Raw genomic sequence first — 16,553 nt, 5'->3', positions numbered from 1 at the left:
TAATTTGTACTTTTAAATATTTTATAATCATTTTTGACGTATAATAATAAATATAAATAGCTTATTAATTTTATTTACTGATTTATATATTTATTTTTTTTAACGTCCAATTTTCCCCACGTCTAAACGGCTACGCCCATTTGTCTTAAATCGACAACAGATCCATCATAACAACACGAAATTAACCATATGTCCATACATAATATCGATCATTTTTTTTAACGTCCAATTTTCCCCACGTCTAAACGGCTACGCCCATTTGTCTTAAATCGACAACAGATCCATCATAACAACACGAAATTAACCATATGTCCATACATAATATCGATCTAGGATAATTGGACGTAGCCGTTATAATATATGGTTAATTTCGTGTTGTGATGGATCTGATGTTGTTCACATTATTTATACGAGTATACCTTTTATTCAATGTTTTAAATTTTAAATTTTATTTAGATTCTCTATTTTATAGATTTCTAATTATTATTATTATAACGCAATTTTATTTAGAAACCTAGTTTTTGAGTAATTATCTATTTGTAAAAGGTAAATAACAACTATTAAGATTCGTTTCGCTAATTTGGTTTCTACGATGTCTTGAATAGTTTTAATTGAATTTTTGTACGTATAATTTGTATATTGGTAGAGAAAAAAGAAAAAAATTCTATAAAAAAAAAAAATAGTCGCAATATTTTAAGGGGTCACAACTCACAAGTGTAGTACACTGAATGGGCCTTATTAGCTATTATAGAGGTTTGTACGGGTCGATAATTTTCAGCCCGGTAATTTTTTAATTTAGCTCGGCCCGGCGCAGTAATTTTTTTAAGTAATATTTATAATAAAAACATTTAATATAATTGATATATAAAAATCCTTCAATATCAAATATCACTGTATTATTTATAATATAAGTCATTTGAATAAAAATTTAAATAATATATATATATTATAACTAAATTTGAAGAACAATTATCCATTTTGCACAGAAGTCCGGTCCGGCCCGGCTTCAATTACATTTAAGTCCGGCCCGGTCCGGCTCGTTAATTTTTGTCCAAAAAAATGTGCGGCCCAGCCGGTCTTGAATTTTATAGTATCATTAATCATAGATTATTAATCATATAAAAATGCAGGTCTTTATTAGCTAACATATATAATCGTAAATAAATATGATTATGTTATTTCAAGATTGAATTAATGGTAAATTTAAAATAAATTAAATCTCATTTAAATCCGAGTTAACTATTTATGCTAAAAAAAACTTACTCAGTTTTGTTATTCTAAATTTCATTTCACAAGAGATATTGCCTAAAATTTTTATATTCATAAAAATGTAGTGAATGTGTGTTTTATGATAAAAATAAATAGTATTAATAGATTAACAGATGTACATTTAATACGTTTTTGCACTTCCGTTGAATATAATTTATTACGGTTTTTTGTTTTAGATGAAATTAGGAATGTAATAGGCAAAGATAATATTCATGTTGTAAGGTTTACCTTCAAACAGTTAAGAGACATATAGTGAGTAAGTATAGATGAAATAAATAATAAGCATAATGAAATTAGATTGGGTTATATATACGTCAGTGGCTGATCTAGGAATTCATCTGGGGGGGGGGCAATTAAAATATATCCATCATATACTATTCATACCTACTTAATAACATACTTATTAATATAAACATTACTTATATTATTTACTTATTATAATATTCACCATTTAGAATTTATTATTAAAAACTGTTATCAATGACAACATTTTTATACTTTTATTTATACTATATATAAAATTGTAAGGGTTTTTCTTCGACCGCGCTAACCGAGAAAACTTCTGGACCGATTTGGCTGAAATTTTTTTTGGCTGAAACCCGACACTCTGCTGAAGGTTATAGTACCACTTTTGTCAGTAAAAAAGTTCATAAAAGTTCATAAAAAATTAAAAACAATTGTACCTATATTGTGCGGCACGGCGGGTCGCGGGTTTACAGCTACCTGTAACTTGACCTTTTTTTTGTATCGTGTTTGATATCGGCGTTCCGAGAAGTTTATCGCACTTACACCGACAACACGTATACCCAATATTCATATCTATACTATATTGTTATTATTATAACTTCGTTATATTATCTAATCATTTAGGCTAGGTTCACATGGACCATGGACGCGCGTGTTTAGATATACGGATTTCTCGATCGCGATAACGAGAACTACGCGTGACTCCGCGTATTGAATCCCATAAATCATTATCGGACCTTTCGGTTGACACGCGCGTTTCGACAACGAAACAGCGATTCATTGTGCAATTAAATATTATAAAAATATAGCCGACCCGTCACAGCTTCGCCCGTGATTGGTTGTTTATTTTGCCTTCGGACCATGATATTTAGAATTTTTTATTCAAATATTATTGTTTAATGTGATCGGCAAGTAAATATAAAAAACGGTTAATGAAAATGGATTGAAATTTTTCTAGCGTTATAAATGATAAAAATAAATACAGATAAAAATGAAATAATTTATGGTTGATAAAGAATTTGATTGAAGTTGATGAAGAAAAAAAAGAATTAAAATAAGAATTTTACAAGACTTCTGAGTATATGATGTTTTTTGTTATATTTCCTGTTGAAATTAAAATCATAAGATGATTCGGGTCTCCAGTTCGAGAAAATGCCACGTATAATTGCCCATGTGAAAAGCACTCTGTACGAAGATCTACGCCAACGTACTTGAATGTTTGACCTTGTGCTTTGTTTATGGTAATGGCAAAAGAAACTTTAACCGGGAATTGAAGCCGTTTGAAAGAAAACGGCAAGTCAGAGGGAATCATGGGAATTCTTGGAATAAATGCAATTTCTCCTTTCGCTGGCCCTGTAAGAATTACGGCTTCTATAATATTATTTCGCAACGATTTTATTTGTAATCTTGTACCGTTACATAAGTTCGGTGGTTGAAGATTACGTAATAATGTAATTGGAGCACCAATTTTTAATTTTAGTTTATGAGGAGGAAATCCCGAAGGAGAAAAATAATTGAGAAATTCTTGTGGATAATGAATAGCATCATCTGTTGATGTAACTGTATCAATAGATAGATATTCACGTGAGTGTCTATCGAATTTTGTGAAAGAGCTATTATCTCTCCAAGAAATGTAACAGCAGAAGAAATTAATGATATCATCCTTCTAAAATTCGATGGACACTCACGTGAATATCTATCTATTGATACAGTTACATCAACAGATGATGCTATTCATTATCCACAAGAATTTCTCAATTATTTTTCTCCTTCGGGATTTCCTCCTCATAAACTAAAATTAAAAATTGGTGCTCCAATTACATTATTACGTAATCTTCAACCACCGAACTTATGTAACGGTACAAGATTACAAATAAAATCGTTGCGAAATAATATTATAGAAGCCGTAATTCTTACAGGGCCAGCGAAAGGAGAAATTGCATTTATTCCAAGAATTCCCATGATTCCCTCTGACTTGCCGTTTTCTTTCAAACGGCTTCAATTCCCGGTTAAAGTTTCTTTTGCCATTACCATAAACAAAGCACAAGGTCAAACATTCAAGTACGTTGGCGTAGATCTTCGTACAGAGTGCTTTTCACATGGGCAATTATACGTGGCATTTTCTCGAACTGGAGACCCGAATCATCTTATGATTTTAATTTCAACAGGAAATATAACAAAAAACATCATATACTCAGAAGTCTTGTAAAATTCTTATTTTAATTCTTTTTTTTCTTCATCAACTTCAATCAAATTCTTTATCAACCATAAATTATTTCTTTTTTATCTGTATTTATTTTTATCATTTATAACGCTAGAAAAATTTCAATCCGTTTTCATTAACCGTTTTTTATATTTACTTGCCGATCACATTAAACAATAATATTTGAATAAAAAATTCTACATGTCATGGTCCGAAGGCAAAATAAACAACCAATCACGGGCGAAGCTGTGACGGGTCGGCTAGTAAACTTATAAAATTTAAATGTAATAAGCTCAAGGGGGGGGGGGTATTTACCCTTTTACCCCTCCTTTGGATCCGCCACTGATATACGTCTAGTGAAATAACATATTCCAATATTTTTTATCAGTCAATAAAAATTAAAAATAATATTTATATGAAAAATAACTAAAAAAATATTTATTTTTAATTGATTAATAAATTAATAACCTTATTTAGATAAAATTTAGATATTAAAAATATAATTAACGTATAAACAATTATTATTATACACATACATTTTAGCGATTTTTTAATATATTACATTTTAATGAATCAATTTTTGAGAAATTTAATCCGTATTTTATACATAATTTATAGTAAAACAATTTCAAAACAAATTATATATTTCTTGTACCAAACTGGTTGATATTTTTTTTATATACCTAAATCAATAATGAAGTAGCAAAACATTTTTGAATTTAATAAATAATTCATTTTATGAAGAAAGTATTAGTGACGGTTTTTTAGAAGTATTGTAAGATATTGTTTAAATTTTTAACTAATCAATGCCTTCAACAAGTAATAACCTCAATATTCGAAAATTATATACTTTAATACGAAATTGTGTGAATATATAATTTGAGCTCTTTGTGTTTCATAGAATATATAAGTGTTATAATTACTTTTTTCACATTCATAAATTGTTTCTGAAGAATTGACTTCGCGATATATTAATTTAATTTCTAAAGTTAAAACATTTAATTTATTAATAAGATTCCAATTTAACATATTTTATATTCATTTTGATATTAATTAATTATTAATATAACATTTTTAATGTGTAACAAATAATATTTATTTTTAACTACCTATTTTTTTTGTATATCAATTGAAAAATAGATTAGTATAGTACTATAAAGTAAATTACTATTATTTGCATTTTTTAAAATCACCATAATAAAGTATTATATTATACATATTGTTGTTGTTATATTTATTGATTTGATGGAACGATTTATAGCGTTTGTTATTTAAAAAATCATTACCGTGCACATTTTATGTTGATCATATCCTATGTAAATACTACTTAGAATAAATAAATAATAAGCAAAAAAAAATAACCGAAATAACTAAATTTTAGAATTGGCCATAACTTTTCTAGATAGCTAGCTAGTTCAGGTTTAGACTGGTTTAGATTTTGTCCTGAAATGTAGTTTAGTTATGTTTCCGTTGACAACTTTTGACTTGAGAGATGTGTTTATGCAATTGAAACATATTTAATTTACGTTCCTTCATCATGCGAAAATAGAAGAAAAACGAACTCACTGTTCGAAATTCACTTTTTAATACCACTTATTAATCGCTTTGTTTTGATTTAAAAGGTTTTCGAATTCATTCATATTATGTGCTAGTTTGGAATATGAATCTTCATTAAGAATTGCATTCTAAATAACTTTATTTAAGCACCTAAAAAAAATTTGCGGAACTGTTTCATCGGATTAATGGGTTATAATCCAATTTTATAAAAATATTAAAATATAATTGAGTAATCATTTTTGTTTGCAATTCAAAGAATAATTATCCAAGTGAAATCCCTTCGAGACATTCTTAATTGAAACATATGCCAATGACTAAGATTATAACGCTAACTTTAACATTTTTAATATTGCAAATTGCAATGTATAGTCAATTATATCTTGGTAACAATAATTATATTTCAATTATAAGTGTGTTGTACGTTAAGTTAATTTAAACTTATATCAATAAATCAAAATACTTACTAGTAAAAGCTGGGTATAAAAATAAACAAAATAAAAATTTCATAAATCATTAATTGTTTTTTTTAAATATATTGTTATGCATTAAAATTGTCAATTGAATTGTATAAAAAAGGTTTAAACAAATAAATACTTTTATATAGGTATATTATAAGTGTTCACAGATAAATAAAATCATTCAGTATACATGTATGGCGATATTTACGTTGGTAAAAATGACGGGCTTCATTTACAAGATTCAAAAATTGATCTGAAAAAAATTTTAAGTTTGTTTATTCACTTTGTAGTTGAATTCATCCCTGCAGAGCATATCTATTTTAATTTTTAAGAGGAATAGTCTTAATAAATCCGAGATGTCTATTTGTGCTGAGTCATCCATTAATAGGTGTTGGTTGTGGGGCTTATCATTCCACCTATAAAACGATAAAGATTTTGGATAAACATAACTCGAAATGCGGAGCTTAAGAATTTATATATATATATTGTAACCTGGCACGAGTATTTGATGTATAGGATTGGAACACTAACTAGTCCGTGGTATAAAGTCATAATGATGAGTGACAACTGTTTTATACAATGGTGGATAAAATCATGAAAGTAGTAGACTTTATAATTAATGACAATGTTTAACTTAATGTTATCAAGTTTTAGCCAATAACAGAAAACTAGTGACAGAAAATTTTATCTATATAATTTAAGTGCAGATGGCTTAATATTATATAATATTATAATAGTAAATTTTTACGCGCCTATAGAAAATAAAAGTTATAATGTAAAGAATGCTTTATATGACAAATTAGGAGGTATGTGGTGGATTACTAAGAAAAAATTAAAAATTATCATTGGTGACTTAAACACATGAATTTAAAAGAAAATGGTACATAAAACATCTATTGTAAATAATAGTTTGCACAGCGAGTCTAATTTGAGAATTAAATTGTTAATTCTCAAATATAATGTAAATGTCGTATAATGTTAAATTAAATTTTATATTTATAGTTTTAACTGAAACTTGACTAAATATTGATAGCTTTGATTGTTAGTTAGGTTTTGGTAATAAAAATGTGTATAGATACGACAGATATACTTTAACAAGTTTATGCTAAAGAGATGGTGTAGTCCTCAATGCTTTATAAAAAGATTTATCTTTGAAAATTATTTCCATTAGTAATTAATAATGTAAAATGATGTATTTTTCGTTTCTTTTTACGGATCAATTGCCGTATATTAAATTACCGTTTTGCTCAGATATTCATGATTCGGTGTATTCTTCAATTTTCAATACTGAGACAATGGGACATATAAGTGATTTTTTACAACCTTTTGCGTTTCTTAACTTTTTTCAGGACAATAATCCGTTCATTATTAAATATTTTGTTTTTTTAATAGTCATTAATTCAATAGAAGTTATGTTCATCATCCATTGGTTCCCGAATACTGGTATCATTTTGATTTCGTTATTGATTACTACACAGTTTTTAATTATATTTCATTAAATGTTTTTCATTTTTTATTACATTTCACTAACGCTGATTTTATACGAATCAACGAATTATTTTGTTTTTAACTTTGCCATGCCTACATTTTATTATGTGTTACATCATTCTGTTCTGAAACTAGTTTATAGTGTATATGTTGACTGACCACCGTGGAGCTATCGAACGTAATCAATATAACTGGCCGCACGATACTTGCGGACGCGTGGCTCCGTGAGTGTAACCTTAAAGTATCTATATACAAGAGTAGGTATCTTAAACGCTACCCCCCCCCCCCCGATTAATTAACGCTAATGCCATATACCGTAAATGATCCGTTTATTGTACTCTGGGTTACACCAGTACACCACCCAACCAATCGCTTAGTATTATAATATATTACAGTGAGCACGGGGGGCGTATGATCAAACGAAACAATATAATAATAATAATAATAATAATAGGACGAGGGGGGAATATCTAAGCCTCTACAACACGCAGACCGCCGTATATAATAGGTCACAGCAAAAAGGACCGTTCATATACCAAATTATACAAACACACACACACATATATTATAAATATATATAGGAAAAAAATTATCTTATCTGAGCAGCGCGACGGCGGTGTTGAACACCGTACCCACGAGGCCCCGACGAACGACCGTTAGTGTAGCGTGAGGTGGCACCACCATCGGGTATATCACGTGCGATTGCGGTTTACGCGTCGAGATAACAAAATCGGCCGATGTCAGTAATCACGCACGTGGACTATACCCAGATTGACCGCACGGGTGGCAAAGAAGTACGGATTATAGTAATAGATCGACTTAGGGTCTTACGACGCCCACGGGATGTATCTAGCGCGTCCCGACTTATCGGCTCACCACAGAGGAACGCTGAGCGGACGGACACAACAATGACGACGACGGGGGCATAATAGTACAAGCAGGCGACTAGAGCAGAGAAGCTAGACTGACGGGTGGCACTAATCACGACTGGTGGTGAGCTATTCATGTGTTGTGGTGGGGAAGAAAGGAGGGTCGCGCACCGATAAGGTAAAGTGCCCGCATTGACATACCAAAAATCCGGCACTCATACAGTATATTTTGCCTATAATGTTAATTAGAACTGAGTCAAGAGAATATGCCATACTATCTTTAAGGCATCAAGAGTTTTCGATGTTTCATTCAAAATAAAAATTGATGTATACAAAATTGTTATAACAAATTCATTAAATATGCTGAATCTTATTTCGTATTAATCCCAAAATGAATAGAAGTTTGCAAAGAAAAATATGATGAATACAGATATAACTAAAACAGTACATCTGAATAGTGTGATTTGTACTCATGAAGAAGTTTCTAATTTCTTTTTTAAACATTTTTGATCTGCTTACACGGAGGCCAATATAATAATTCAACTGGTAACTCTTATTTTATAATCAAATATTCGAATTTTAATTTGATGAAATTTCATTATTCAAATTGAATATTGTCTATCCAAATTTCATGTCGATAAGTCAATTAGATTAGATGGTTTTGAGAATTTTAGCATCTCCGACCATTGATGCTCATATTTTTTAAGCCCTTGGATGTAGGTATATATTCTGAAATATTATAACTTAAATGTTTAGTGCACTGTTAAACTTGTATTTAAATCTGTGAATAGACTTAAATGTTTTAATGTCGTTAACCATCAATGATTTTCAATATTTATTTATATATAGATAAATTTTATAAATGTATTAATCTTTCATTCCATTTATCTATTATTCAATATTAATTAAAGAATAGTGTAGTTTTCGGTTTAGCCGTTCAAACACTTCAACCTTGTTTTTTTTTTAGTTATGTATTTAATGATTAATGATTATAATGAATTTAAAACCCATACACTAGCATAACTTTTATATACACAGATTTTACCAAAGCATTTAATGGAGTTCATCATACACTCCTATTGGGAGATAAGTTAAATTCTTGATTTGGTGTATTTATATTGTCATCGTTTGGCTCATATCTTCATTATCATAGACATATAATTGTTGTTCGTAGTCTTGTTTTTCTTTTATCATTGATTTTATTTGTGATGTTCCCCACGGAGGATATTTCTCTTAACATTACATTTTTTTTTTTAAATACAAAATCTATACCCATGTAGCACAATAAGTATATGCGGTAAAGGAATAAAAAATTGATTTATTTAATTATTAATCACGTTGTGACAATAATAAATACATATTTACAGAAAGCTTTCATCTGAGGAGTCACCCATTAATAATACACACGATTAACAATATAAAAAAAAAAAACATTTTAAAATTATTTATTAGATTTGATTTTATTACAAGGTATTTTAAATTCGTTGGAAGCATTAAGAAAATATTGCTGAATTAGATCTTAAATATTCAAATCTTCATTCTAAATTACTCACTTTTTTCTGCTAGACTAGCTAAATGTTTTAAGAATTCTAGCTCTTCATCTTCTAGTATTTGCCCTGAAAACAATAATTACTATTGTTCATATTCAATTAATTTAATCATTTTAAATTAGCTAATATTTTAAAAGCTTCAGTGTAGAGGATATCACTTGTGATTATTTTTAGAATATTAGTATAACCCCCCCAAAAACGAAACCCACCTTGTCATGGATGGAGGCCCACTAATTTGGTTCACACTAGAAGATTCCACACCAGAAGGAAAACTATAAACCCAGTGACAATATGGTAACAATGTGAGGTGGCTCAAAATAAAACGATTTTACTACTTATGACTAACGTTGGACGACTCGCTACCTTTTAAAAAGAAGCGTCGATCTAAGTCATTGATATAATATTCTCCGACTCTGGCCCTACGAAATTGTAGACTGTGAGATCATCGACGCCTACTTTGGTAGCAATAACAACTACATTACATTTAACCTCATATCCAACACGCGAGTACTAAGCGATGACTTTGTGATTAATAAATTATTTTTAACAATTTTCACATAACATTTCAGTTACTGCGTTTCTCTTTAGCATTACCCACATTATATCATATAGTGTTACAATGTATAAAATGCAGTATTATCAATATCATAAAACACTGTTAGTAGACAATGCAGTAACTACAACAGTAATCAATTTACACAAATAAAAAATATACTTCTTAATCATATTAATTTTACTAAGCAATACTTAAGGCAGTTTGGTCTCAAAATTGTTCATAGGAACTGCACGGTGGACATCAGTAAATTAATATTGTTCTAAATAAAAGTTAAGTATTATTTTAAAAAAATTACCAAAGTCACGACATAACAAGGGCGTACTGGAGTTGTGACCATGGGAAGAGGGATTCGTTTTTCTTCTATACAAACTAAAAATAATTTACAGTTCATTACCTAAATAACATTATTAACTTAACCCTGCGTATGTCGCGTGGATTACTATTGTCATCCATTATAAAATAATATAAAATTCAACTACCGCAATAATATAATGACAAGTCATCATTAGATAGACAAAAATAAGTTACGGCAATTGCGCGGTAAATGATAATAATAAAGTTGTAGATGTTGTAGTGTTACTAGAAGAAAATTTTATTTTAATACTAATAATTCATAAAAGAAAACAAATTAAACAAATTAATCTTTTTGTACTTTTACAGCCAAAAGGATCGCAGACTAATATAGGTCTATATAATACACACACACACTCAAAAAACTAAGCTATAATATGCGGTTTGGATTGTTATGTAACAAATATTATAATATAACAGGAAATACAGTAAAAACATTTAATATATTGATCCTATAACGGTAAACGTAGTAACTACAATGCACATACTGCTTTTAATTGTAGGAATTGTTAATTAATTAATTTTACTCTATTATTCGATTTTTGTAAATGTATTGTACTGACGACTTTTTTTAATTGAATTTTAAGCAACTAGATGTCGAATCAAGTCGAAATAATCCAGTTTATACTATATGACTTTAATATACTGTTTAGTATGATTATCAACGTCACCGTAATTTGTTACCATAAAAGGCGTTATGATAATTATAATTCTACTGATCACTGTTGTTTTTGAAATATAAAAATACTATATATTTAAGAAATATTTATTAATTGTTGTGATTTTATCCCACAATTAGGTTATAAAAGCACAAACAGTGACCGCAGTTAGTAGAGAACCTTTTATTTGGTTGATCGCAACTAGTACGTAATTTTTGGTTTAGACCGCAACTAGTAAACACCGGTATTGTAATGCCCGTGGAACACTCTTGAACACACAATTTTTGATTGTAATATTGTAATCCACTCCGTATGGTAGTGAAAGCGTTTGTCGTCAAACGAAACATCTCCCGGAGCGGCGTTCAGGATTTATTATTTATTTAGAATGTCCGACTACAGGCTGCCTCCTAGCGTACTATTCAGTCTTTCGACGATATGATTCAGAACTTATTATGCTGAAACCGGCCGACTAATCCCTCCTTAGATAAACAATATCCAGTAGAACGAGAACACAGGCAAGCGGATGGTGTGCGACTTCGGGTCGGGAATAGACTGCCGGACTATTCTTATATTATTATTAATTTTATTAATTTTTATTTTGTAATATGATGCGGCAGAACCTATAACCAAACGATGTTTCATCAATGTAAATCAATAGAATAAAATCATAGAAATAAAATTATATTTTCTTTGAGTGTATAATAACTGAATGTATTATGTTTTTGCAGAATTTGTATACATCAATAACCGATAGAAACAGAAGTATTATTGCTTACAAGAGCCAACAGAATAAAAAAACCCAAATCAGAATAGGCCACAGGCATTTAACTCACTCCTTTCTTACCTTCAAAAAACCTGCTTTAACATACGAGACATGTAAAGAAAACATTTCAATCGATCGCATTGTTATCAAATGCCAACAATACGTTGAAACGCGAACAATTTTCACCGACTCAAATCTCAATTCAACTAGTACTCTGCAAAGAAAATACTGAACCAATTTACCAATTTCACCATAACACAAATTTAAGTCATAAAATTGAAATATTTGTGAATAATATGTTTTGGTAATTCTGAATTTTTTTCTTCTGTTCTAAGTGTAGAATATAGTTGAAATCTAGCTGGTGTAGGATATAAGTGCCCACTTTTTCAGTTAGTTAATCAGCTAACGGTTATGATCCGGTAAAGCTTTTATAAGTGCTTACCTGGAAGACGATAATCATTTAACTCATTACGTTTTTAAAGTTGCTCATGCTTCCGCCACTTATAATTTATCTTTTGTAAAATTATTTATAAACTTACGTTTAAGTGCAGTACTTAATTCAACACTTTTTATATCTGTAACATAAAAAAACAATTTTTTTTTTTAGTGCTTATTGAATTGTTATTGTTAATTATATGAATATTTTATAATTATTTTAATATTATTAAAGAGGGCCCCGAATCAAAACTTTTAGTCTTTTTTTATTAAATATTGTTGCGCCGCCAGCACTTACATTAGCAGTTTACTGAACGACTCGCGAATGTGTGGGAGCAAATGACAAGGATCCAAAACATAGTATATAATAAATAATTGATACGTAAAACACAAACTATATATAATAATGAGACAACGCCGAAGACGCCTCTTCAGACAATTGCCATAATAATAATCCTATCAACAATATAACATCAAATGATTATAGTATAATATAACGGGCACAACAGGTGTGCAATATACAAATCAATATAGATACAGTAGTAAATAATAAATAATAATTTCAACGATACCACTGGTCACACGTCTCGATATCGGGATCCTACGGAGATGACGGATATTGTAGTAGTCCGTGATCCCGCGATGTCGCCAAAATAAATAATACTGTGTAGATGACTCAGCGGAGGTGAGATCGTTGACCTCTGACGTCGCGGTGTTTTAACGTGTCTCTCGACACGTGAGAAGCTCCGCGAATAATATAAAGCAGACGCACACGAAAATGCGGGCACTTGTAATTAACGTGCGACGGGTGATGTCCGAGGAACGAACCCGCACACACAATAATACTTAAAAAAAAGGATCGACGTCAATATATAATAATTAAAATGCCGTCGGCATACGACAAATGCACAATCATCAACAGGAGTTTTTTGGCCGACACGACATCCACGTGGTACCAAAAAGGGCAAAACTACACCCATGGTCACGGCAAACTTTACCGGACGGCGGTGGTAAAAAGACAAACCAGCCGGACTGCGGGAAAACCGGCGTTCAGCGACGCCGGTCGCCAAAATTTCGCGCAAGTGCACTTCGGCGTCAGAAGCCAGCGGGGTGACAACGGATAGGTGTTAAAACGGACACACTGCTTGTCATCGGCGCGATAAAGGCTCGGGTTCGAACAAATATATAGTACAAAATAAAAATAAATGTGATATTATTCTAATATATAACAATTATTAGATCATTTAAATGATTTTAATTATAATATTATAGTATTATATTATAATTGTTCTTTGTTTGTTGCGTCTATTGTATTATTTATAAATGATTACGTAGAATTTATTTTATTTGATTCAAAGATAAATTAGAATTAGCGCAATTTATGATAGTATAGTAAAGTTGTCCAACGGTAAATGAAAAGAAATACTACGAAGTGAATCTTATTTGTTTTACCAGTGTTCATATACATAATAACAATTAAAAATATCTTTTCTCCTACAATTAATTTGATACAATTTTAAATTTCGTAAACAATTTTATAATTTAATCAGTAATACTTCGTAATTGAATATAATAAATATACATAAAAAAATAACAAATAAACTGAGTGATTTAGATTATTTGTAAATGTTGGAATAACCTTGTGATGATATTACAAAAAATCACGATCGAAAACTATTTTTAAATCCCCAAAACAGTCAACAAATTGTATAATAAATTCTTAATATCATATTTTAGTCACTCAAAATGGTTTGGATGATTCATAATTTACTATTTTTTACCATATATTTAATATACTACAAAATAGATTGAAAATTATATTCTTTTATCAAACAACACTCATTATTTCAAAAATTATTGACTTTTTACATGTTTTTTTTTCAAAATATTTAGTTTCATACTTTTCTAGAACTATAAATATAATATTTTAATTTCTTTCACCTTTATATTTAATAGTGCAATCTCTATAAATTTTTGATTTTCAAATGTCAACCGATACTTAAAATGTTATAAAATAGGAGGGATATTTTTTTTATGAATTCTAAAGTTCAAATCATAATTTTTCATTTAACCGTTCGCGAGTTATAGCTGCTCAAAGTTGGGTGGTTTGAGGTTTTCAGGTGTTAGTCCCAAAGATTATTACGGCTGTGAGGCATTGATTAGAACACAATTTTTACTTGCAAAGACCAGTAGTTCAAATTATAAATCATTATTGTTCGACCAAAGGTACTAATATCATTGTAGTTTAATTTGTACTTCCTACTACCTTTTTTTTTTTGTTTGATCCGACGGCGCCGTAGTAACTGCTTTCGCATTACTTCCATGGCACCGCCATCGTTTATTGGATTTAATAATAAATTATTTGTTATAATGGAAGCAGTCGGGAAAGTCCCCGCGACTTGTCCTCTTACATTTATCGGTTACAGTAATAAGACATTTAGTTAACATCGTGCTGATCCTAGTCCTTATCGTGAGTCGACCGCAGTCCATCGCTCTGGAATCTCGTCTCCGATGCCGTGATCGTCCTTCCTTCCAGTGGCGCCATAATAAGGGGATAGCACGGAGTGGTCAGTAGCGCCTCCGAGGTTGTCGTGGTTACATTGAGTCGGGACTATCCTCTTCTCTGTCTGTCCCTTTCGGATTCCTCCTTGACCGATAAAATGCTCTCTATCATTCCAATGAATTCTCCGCGGCTCGCGCGAAAGCTTCACGGATGTTTGGTGGTTGGTCTTCGGCGCCGAGTGGACCGCAGAGCAAGTCCGACACGTCTTCGGGACGAGGTAGACGACCGTTGAGGAAAGGCCGCATCCTTTCCCGGTCGACGTCCTATTGGGGGCAGTCAAACGTGGTGTTCTCTGCGTCGTCCTCCGGATGACCATAGTGAACGCAGGCTCTGTCGTCGGCACGGTTCATCCTGTAAAAGTATGCCTGGTAGTACCCATGTCCGGACAGCGTCTGCGTCATGTGGAACGTCAAATCCATTGGCGGTTTGGTTAGCCACCGAGTAATGTCGGGCAGTAGCCGGTGGGTCCATCTGCCGTTCGCTGAGCGGTCCCACCTCGATTGCCAGGATCTGACGGACATTGTCTTCTCCGAAGTTTTGATTTTAGCCGTTGTTTCTCCCTGGTCTTCCTGACGATTCCTAACTCTTTCCCGTTCATGAGCGAGGAGGTCGGCCGGCATCATGATTCATGAACGAGAGCACAAACGAAGCTTCGGCGGATACTGTGCGATAGGCTCTGATTATCCGGAGGGCTGAGGTCCTCTGTGCTCTTGCCATAACCTTGTAGTTTTTGGCCATCTTGATGCCCACTGACGCCCAGATTGGCGAGGCGTACAGGAGCTTGATGTTTGCTACTGAGCCCAGCAGCGCACGTTTGGCCTGTGATGGGCCGCCCGATCGCCCTGGCTGACTCAGTTGTTTTAGCTGACGCTGCCGCAATGTGCCTGGTGAAGCACAGCCGAGAGTTCAACTCTACGCCAAGATACCGGATGTGGCGCTTGATCGGGATTGATTCCGGGTCGACATAGACATTTTTGTTGGTCACGACGATGGCCTCAATATTTTGGGGTGCTAATTTCAAACCATTGTTTCGCATCCAGTACGATATGGCCCGGAGTACTGGATTGAGAAGAGCTGCTGCTCGATTGCCTGTTCTTGAGATGCCTAGGACGGCAACGTCATCAGCGAAAGCTACTAATTGGACAGTAGTAAGTGGAGTGTCGATCTTAAAGAGGTCGTCGTAGAAGACGTTTCAAATGGCTGATCCGAGAACCGAGCCCTGAGGGACACCACACGTCGTGATCCTGCTTTGCAGACTCCAACCGACTAGCAGATTCCTGTCTTCGAGGTACGATCGCAGCATCTTGATGAGGTATGGAGGGACCAGATTAGCTCGTAGTGCGACGTCGATCTTGGCCCACGGAGCCTTGTTAAACGCGTTTTTTACGTCTAGCGAGACGGCTATGCAGATGTCGCGGTATCGTAAGGTGCCGGTCGCTGATCGGCGCGCGGCTTCTAGCACACGCTGGATTGCGTCCACTGTCGAACTGCCGCTACGGAAGCCATACTGGTCCTCTGACCGTTGACCCGTGCCGTCAAGGTGTTCGTTCAGCCTAGCAAGCAGTAATCGTTCCAAGAGTTTGCCG

General features: G+C 32.3%; 1 protein-coding gene across 1 annotated transcript in view; it reads right to left on the bottom strand.

Annotated features, from left to right (window-relative positions):
* Window positions 1-5,865: 5,865 nt before the first annotated feature.
* Window positions 5,866-16,553, bottom strand: part of LOC132918031 (uncharacterized) — a 225,907-nt gene continuing 215,219 nt past the window's right edge. The window contains exons 18-20 of the mRNA XM_060979081.1: window positions 12,509-12,544; window positions 9,644-9,706; window positions 5,866-5,986 (exon numbers count right to left, since the gene is read on the bottom strand). Coding sequence (XP_060835064.1) covers window positions 5,895-5,986; window positions 9,644-9,706; window positions 12,509-12,544 — 191 coding nt within the window. The 3' untranslated portion in view covers window positions 5,866-5,894. The remainder of the gene's footprint in view (window positions 5,987-9,643; window positions 9,707-12,508; window positions 12,545-16,553) is intronic.

Source organism: Rhopalosiphum padi, chromosome 1 (genome assembly GCF_020882245.1).
Source record: "Rhopalosiphum padi isolate XX-2018 chromosome 1, ASM2088224v1, whole genome shotgun sequence".
NCBI classification, from domain to species: Eukaryota; Metazoa; Arthropoda; class Insecta; order Hemiptera; family Aphididae; genus Rhopalosiphum; species Rhopalosiphum padi.
The sequence above is the reverse complement of the archived record's forward strand: the minus strand, read 5'-3'. Positions and strand labels throughout refer to the sequence as shown.